Source organism: Esox lucius, chromosome 1, assembly GCF_011004845.1.
Source record: "Esox lucius isolate fEsoLuc1 chromosome 1, fEsoLuc1.pri, whole genome shotgun sequence".
NCBI lineage: Eukaryota > Metazoa > Chordata > Actinopteri > Esociformes > Esocidae > Esox > Esox lucius.
The window spans coordinates 4,857,957-4,865,990 of record NC_047569.1 but is presented as its reverse complement, the minus strand read 5'-3'; the positions used below and the strand labels follow the sequence as shown (position 1 = coordinate 4,865,990).

The 8,034-nt window shown below is 42.3% G+C and overlaps 1 protein-coding gene across 1 annotated transcript; it reads right to left on the bottom strand.

The window, feature by feature from the left end:
* Window positions 1–5,192: 5,192 nt before the first annotated feature.
* Window positions 5,193–6,950, bottom strand: LOC105006989 (alpha-(1,3)-fucosyltransferase 4-like). Its single transcript, XM_010865739.3, has one exon. The coding sequence runs from the start codon at window positions 6,567–6,569 to the stop codon at window positions 5,430–5,432; it is 1,140 nt and encodes a 379-aa protein (XP_010864041.1). The 5' UTR covers window positions 6,570–6,950; the 3' UTR covers window positions 5,193–5,429.
* Window positions 6,951–8,034: the final 1,084 nt, after the last annotated feature.

Genomic DNA, 8,034 nt, shown 5'->3' with positions numbered 1-8,034 from the left:
AGGGGGGCAAGAAAAAGAAAACTCCTAAAACAAGATTACGTTTCGTTTGAGCTTTGCCTAAAACCACACTTTACATAGGCCAAGTGGCAAAAGGTGCTGTGGGCAGATGAGACCAAAATTTTACTTTCTGTCCTGAATGCAAAACAATATGTCAAACAAAAACCCAATACATCTTTCTGCCGAAACAATATCATGCCTTCAGTAAAGCACTGCAGTGGCAGCATCCTGTTGTGGGGTGTTTCTCCTCCACATGGACTGGAGCTTTTGTCAGGTTAGAAGGAGAAACTATAACTATTGTGCAAAATACCAACACATTTTTTAGGAGAACTTGCAGCCCCTGCAGGTGGTTGAAAATGGGGAAATGGTTCACATTTCCACATGACAATGACCCAAAGCACACCAGAAAAGCCACTGTACAGTAACTGAAAAACAAGAAGATGAATGTCCTTGACTGGCCTAATCAGAGCCCCACCCAAAATTCCATTGAGATTTCGGTCAATCCCGTCTGTGGAATGACTTGAATAGTGAAGTCCATAAGCAGTCACCATGCAATTTTACTAAACGTGAACAATTCTGCAAGGGAGAATGTGCAAATATTTCACAGTCTATGTGTTCAAAGTTACTAGAGAAGTATTTAAAGAGACTTATGGCAGTAAGTCTTGCAAAAGGTGGTTTCAACAAGGATTAACTCAGGGAGGGGTTCATTTCTCCAAATTGTTTTACTGTTTTAATTAATTAATTTTAATTTTATTTTTGAGTTGTCATTTCAAATTTGATATTGTGGGTTACTGTGTATAGCTGAAGCTGGGAAGCTGGCAAAAGTCTGATGTTATGTGTTTTCATTTCAGGCTGTAAGGCAACAAAAGGTAAACAGTTTGAAAGGGGGCAGTGACTTTCTATTACTCACTGTATGTAGTTTGGGAACTGTTTGCACATTCAATGTCATATTGGCAGGACTTCACAGAGACCCTGTACTGTAATTGTAAACAATGTAGAATGTTAGAAATTAAAACGTATGCATGCTAAATAACTGTGAAACATCTTGCCAATGTACAGTTATGGTCAGAAATATTTGGACACTGACACCATTTTCATAATTTTAGCTATGTACACCACCACAATGAATTCGAAGTGAAACACCCCTGATGCAATTGAAGTGCAGACTATCAGCTTTAATTCAAGGGGTTGAACAAAAATATTGTAGGAAACGTTTAGGAATTGCAACCATTGACATACACAATCCCCTTAATTTCAGGGGCTCAAATGTAACTGGACAAATTAACCCAATCAGAAATAAAATGGTCATTTTTAATACTTTGTCGAGAATCCTTTGCAGGCAATGACTGCTTGAAGTCTGGAACACATGCACATCACCAAACGCTGAGTTTCCTCCTTTGTGATGCTTTGCCAAGCCTTTACTGCAGCTGTCTTCAGTTGTTGTTTCTTCATGGGTCTTTATGCCTTCATTTTTGTCTTCAACAAGTGAAATGCATGATCAGGTTGAGATCAAGTAATTGACTCTGCCATTGCAGAATATTCAACTTCTATGCCTATCCTGGGTGGCTTTCACAGTATGTTTTGTGTCATTGTCCATCTGTAAAGTGAAGCACTGTCCAATCAACTTCGCTGAATTTGGCTGAATCTGAGCAGACAATATATCCCTATACACTTCAGAATTAATCCGGCTGCTTCTGTCTTCTGTCACATCATTAATAAACACTAGTGATCCAGTGCCATTGGAAGCCATGCATACCCATGCCATCACATTACCTTCACCATGTTCTTCTTCTCCATACTTTGTTCTTCCCATCATTCTGGTACAGGTTGATCTTAGCTTCATCTATCCAAAGAATGCTGTTCCAGAAATGGGCTGGCTTTTATAGATGTTTTTTTTGGCAAAGTCTATTCTGGGCTTTCCACCTTGTGGTGAATCCTCTGTATTTGCTTCACACCTGGAATCACCTCCAGACCTTTTGCCTACTTAATTGATGAAGAAAAAATGAGGGAATAGCCCACACCTGTCCATGAAACAGCTTTTGAGTCAGTTGTCAAATTACATTTGGTCCCTTGAAAATTATGTGGATACATATTAAATAGTTCTAATTCCTAAACCCTTCCTCACATTCCAATTTGGATGTGAATACGGTAAAATTAAAGCTGAGAGACAGCACTTTCAGCGCATATTCATTATTTAACTGTAACTTGACTATATTTGGGTAAACAGACAAAATAACAAAACTTGTGTCAGTGTCCAATTATTCCGGACATAACTGTATAAACTCTCCACACTACAATATTCCCAATGTATTGAGTGCATCATGCCTAGGTTGGGCCGTCACACAGTAATTAGGAAACAGCAAATGTGTCCCTCAGGTTGCTCTAATCAACGAAGGCCTCTCTGTTATGCTCCATAGTGGTGAATGCCTTAGATAAGAAAACAGGGTCGGCATGACTTACCAATGCACAAACACACACACACACACATCCACACACACAATTTACATTTTATTCTATTACACTGAATACTGTTTGGGATGCCAAACTATTTTTTCCCCCCTTGAAAATGCTTTTTTACCTCTTAACCCCCAAAACGTAATATTAACTGTAATTCTAACCCTATGCCCAACTATAAACTGTACCCAAAATCTAACCCCTATACCCAAAATATATTTTTTCATGGACACAGCCAAAATGTCCCCAGAAAGTCTAATTTAGTAGTAAAGTTGTAGTATCTTGCAAGGATTTTTTATCCACACCAGAGTAATAAAATATGTATGCTGTTGTGGAAATTGTTGAACTGATGTATACTTGGTCCTTTACATGTATAAAATGGTTACTAGTTAAAGGTACTGAGTCCCCATGTTTGGATGAGAAAAGGAATGTAGGAGAGTGGGATCTGGTATTTGCCTAGGGGGCATCATTGACTGGTATCAACAGGTTAAAGGGTTACTCGTAAATCTGCCCATCGTGTTTGTAAGCATTTGACTCGTCTCTCTATTTGCAAATAAACAATTAAATTGTGCAAGATAATTTTGTCTCTGTCCTTACTCCTTTAAAAGTTTTGATCGATGAAATTGCCATCACAATACGCACTCTTTAGTCTGACTCTGCTCAAATGTGCTGAACACATTGGAGCTGGCCTCATTCCTTTTAGCTTTCTTGGGTGCAAAAACATTGATCACTCAACAGAGAATATGAAACACATGATAAGAGACAGTAAAAACCCTGAGTTAACATGAGTTTTCTGACAGAGGGAAATCCCTCAGAGCAGTAGATGTAAAGGACAGAGTGTGGGACACAGCAGGTGGCAGGAGTTAACTTCCCTGAACCGGAGATCAAGGTATGGGAATCACCTTGAGGATCACAGATAGACTCACAGACATTATTGCCGTCAGTATCAAACAAATAATGCATGATTTGATGTAATTATGGTGATAACAGTACCACATCCACCCTTTAAACAATTGATATGATGGGCACAGATTACTAAGATTAAAAATAAATTCCATCTATTGGATTACCATTCCTATGCAAGATGTTGGTTTGAAAAGAATCTGTCAATCAAAAAAATAATCTGTCAATCAAAAAAAGAACCAGTGAGAGACTCTTGCCATTGCAATGAACTAGTCCTGTTCTTGCTACACCTAACCCATGAAGAAGACTGCTAGCGCATTCTTAGCACAGCTCACACATGTCACAGTTGTCCTCTTTAACATGACAAGACAATACAGCTCTGGAAAAAAATAAGAGACCACTCCTAATTTTTCTTAAATCAGCATCTTTACATGTATGGCAGCCATTCCGTTCCAGCGTCTGTTAAATTCCAACACAGGCACACCTCATTTTACTTAATGAGGTACAGATTAGGTGAATACCTGAACCAAATCTAATTTAACAAGGAAAAGTATAAAAACCACTGCTGTGATCATCACTATCCTCTTGCAATAGGACCAGCTGGGTGGAAAAAACAGTGCAAGTAGTACCTCAAAGTACATTTTTGAGTGAGGAAAAGAAAAGCTTTGAGTGAGGAAAAGAAGGGATCAATTCTGGCTTTACTGGCAAAGGGATATAGTTAGCGTCAGGTTGCTTCCATCCTTCCACCTGTTCGTCTAATGGTTAGATCTGAGACCTGGAGAGGCCTACAAGCCACAGTGTCTCGCACCCACTGTGAAATTTGGTGGAGGATCGGTGATGATCTGGGGATGCTTTAGCAAGGCTGGAATCAGGCAGATTTGTCTTTGTGAAGGATGCATGAATCAAGCCAAGTACAAGGTTATCCAGGAAGAACACCTGCTTCCTTCTGCTCTTACAATGTTCCCCAACTCTGAGAATAGATTTTTTCAGCAGGACAATGCTTCATGCCACACAGCCAGGTCAATCAAGGTGTGGATGGAGGACCACCAGATCAAGACTCCGTCATGGCCAGCCCAATCTCCAGACGTGAACCCCATTGAAAACCTCTGGAATTTGATCAAGAGGAAGATGGATGGTCACAAGGCATCAAACAAAGCCAACCTACTTGTGCCAGGATTGGCACAATGTGACAGACTGGTGGAGAGAATGCCATTAAAAACAAGACGCATGAAAAATCTGGGTTACTCCACCAAATATTGATTTCTGAACTCTTCCTAAGTTAAAACATTAGTATTTTGTTGTTGAAAAATGAATATGAATTTGTTTTCTTTGCATTATTTGAGGTCTGAAAATAATGCATATTTTTTTGGTTATTTTGACCAGTTGTTATTTTCTACAAATAAATACTCTAAATTACAATATTTTTATTTGGAATATGGGAGTCATGTTGTCAGTAGTTTATAGAATAAAACAAAATTGTTCATTTTACTCAAACACATACCTATGAATAGTAAAACCAGAGGAATTGATAATTTTGCAGTGGTCTCTTAATTTATTCCAGAGCTGTAGTTGCACAGGTTGGATCAGAGTCTTCAGCTGTTTCAGCACAATCTTTGTCTCTTTCCTGAAAAGTTTTGGGTGTTACAGTACATGGGAGACATTAAGTACATGGGAAACATTAACCAATTACTGTAAGAGAAGTGTCTTAGTTGTATAACTGTTGCTGACACCCTAACTTACAAAGAAAGGCAAGTGAATCACAAACGTTTGGTGATGTTTATTTACAGCAAATGGAAGGTTCTTCCTAACCAAACCATCCTGAAGACAGTGGTTGACCTCCAGCTTAACAACATCATAGATGCATGCCAAATCTCCCACAATACGTTATAGCACGACTGCTTGGTTGATGACATGGAAGCTTAAATTGTTTAAATCCATGCAGCACTAGCCTTTCTATTCTGACAGGGACTGGACTGGTTCCATTGGGGTCCTAGCTACAGACAAGGTTTTGTCTAAAAGGTCTACCAATCATGTTCTTTGTATTCATCACATAATGGAAGGTCAAAAGGCAGAGGTCAGGACTCAAACCAACGCTGAAGGTTGGCGACTGTGTTAGTCCGTAGTCTGTTGTTACGCACCGCACTACAGGCCGTGCAGTAATGCTCTGCCCAGAATGCTGTCAGGTGCACGCTGTAGCTCCTCCTCCAAGCCAGGTGTCTCTGCAGGTAGGCGGGACTACGGTGCAGCAGCAGCAGGTATTGGGCGAGCAGGCGTGGGGAGGGGAAGTCGTCCACGTGTATAAAGGCCTCAGGTGGGAGGAAGCGTTCGTAGTTTTCCCGCGGTGGCCCGAGAACTATGGGAACTGTGCCGGCCAGTAAAGAGTTCCAGAGCTTTTCGGTGATGTAGTCAGTGTGCTGTGAGTTCTCCAACGCCAGGTAGAACTGGTAACGCCTCACCAGGCTCACTACATTGCTGTCCTCTGGTAGTGGCACGCCTGCACGTCCAAACACATCCACACTGACGTAGTTAGCTAGCCGCCTGTAGTATGCCACGCGAGCCTGTGATTCTGACCAGTTACTGATGACCCAGGCTAGTAGTCGGGCCCGCTGGAAGCGTGGGCGCAGGGAGCTGGCGTGAGCGTGATGACGGGGCAACAGGTAGCCATAAGGTAGGAAGATGTCAGAGTCCACCCGGTATGTCATGGTGAGGTTAAACACGCCCTCAAAGCGGCGCAGGCCGCTCGTGTGAGATGGTGACTCGAAATTCATCCAGATCCACTTCTGACCATTGGGCCTTGGGTCTTGGGGGAGCGCGGTGATGTTGGTTGCAATCTCACGGTGGTGGACAATGATGCCATCGGCCCGTGGGTATACACGCCGGTCATCTGTTAGTACGCACCTGCTGATTCCAAAGAGCGCCTCACAGTCTGGCAGTCTGCTGTGGTGACCAAAGGGGTGTGTCCACACAAGGACAGTGACTTCGCTGGGCTCACTCCCGGTGATAGGGAGGATTTGATGTTGTGGGTCCGGAAGTTTGATCAAAGACACTCCGAGTAGGAGACAGAGCACGCAGCCGAGAGCGCTGACACACACCAATGAGCATGGTGTTCTCACTCTGCGTGGTTCATCTCGGCGTGGACCTGCCTGCTGACCGGCTCTGCGCGATGCAGAGCGCTTGTCTGTGGCCCACTTAGCAGACCAATGAGTTACCTCCATGAACTCCAGTCAGACTTTCAGTATTTGTTTCCATTAAGGAGCTCTAGAAACTTCCACTGCTCGCTTGTCACATCATTCTCAGTGTGCCTGTAAGTAGTCAAGAAACTCTGTGATCTCTTCTGCCTGGGCTCAAATTTCAAAGATAAATGGTACGGCTCTCCACCTCATTCCCACTACGTCCAGCTGAGGAAGAATTTGACCCAATCAGGCTAAGGAAGATACAAGCTTACTTGTCCCTTGTCTTTACTAACACAGATATTCACTAACAAAAAATATTTCAGCTACTTTTATTGGAACGTTGTTGTTAATGAATTCTCTCACAGATGCCCAACAGACCGACTCTTCAAATACTTGACGTGGCAGGCAGCATGTGAGCTCAGGTTACCAGTGAATGGGTTCTTTGTCGCCCTGAGAGGCTCGTTCAGAACGCCGGGAGTTGGCTTAAACGTAATGTCCCACAGGGGCGTGGATTTGCTATATGTGGCCTAGAGGCACCAGTGCCTGAACTAACTATCGTAAAATAAAGACACCTTGACATAATCCATCAAATACAGAATGGTCCTTTGCTAGTACTAGCGATCACTCTCTGCCTTTCCAGGCGATGCGTCCCTCAGGCAACCACAAAAGACACCAAAACCGGGTACTTTTTTCATGCTCCAGGGTTCAATAAAATCCTTGTGGTCAGAGTAGCCTACTCTGCTGTGGCCATGCTGATTTCGTTCAATCCACCAGGTGGCTCACTTCACCTAGTGTTTCTGATTAATGGAGACTTCATGAATTGCTTTTCGGTATTTCAGAGGTAGGAACATAACAACATGACAACAAACACATTACACACAAACAAGGAATAATAAAAGTGTATAAAGTGAATAAAAGTGTATTTATAAAACCGAACTCATTTCAGTCTCAAGGCACTTTTTAAAAGGTCTACCCACTATAAACATTTAAATCCCATACCATTTATTTTTCAAATGAGTTCTGTCCTCCAGAGAAACAATTCAAATAAAGGAATAAAAGGTCAGATAAGAAGCAGAGAGTGAGATACTTTATGTTATTGTACTGTGGAGCTCCAGTGAGCTAGGAAAACTAGGGTGAATATCTCTCTCTCAACGCCTCACAGGTTGTGCAGACAGCAGAAACAGTCAGAGGGTTTGGTTCCCTTGTGTAAGAAAGAGAGACAGCAGAGGAAGGAGGAGGAGGAAGCCAGAAGGAGAGTGTCTCCAGTGAAGTCCCCAATCCACTCCCGACATCTAGCCTATTCCCAATTTCCCAGCTCTGAGAGCGACAGCTCCCTCCAAGGGCACTCAGTGATAGGTTAATTCCCATTTCCCATAAGCAGCCTTATATTTCCGCTGCATTATTTATCCAGTCTTTCATCGGAACAGTTCTATTTTCATCCTTAGATCATTTTCGATGAAATGAATGAGTTAGAACACTGAATGGAAACCACGTAGGAGTGAAGATA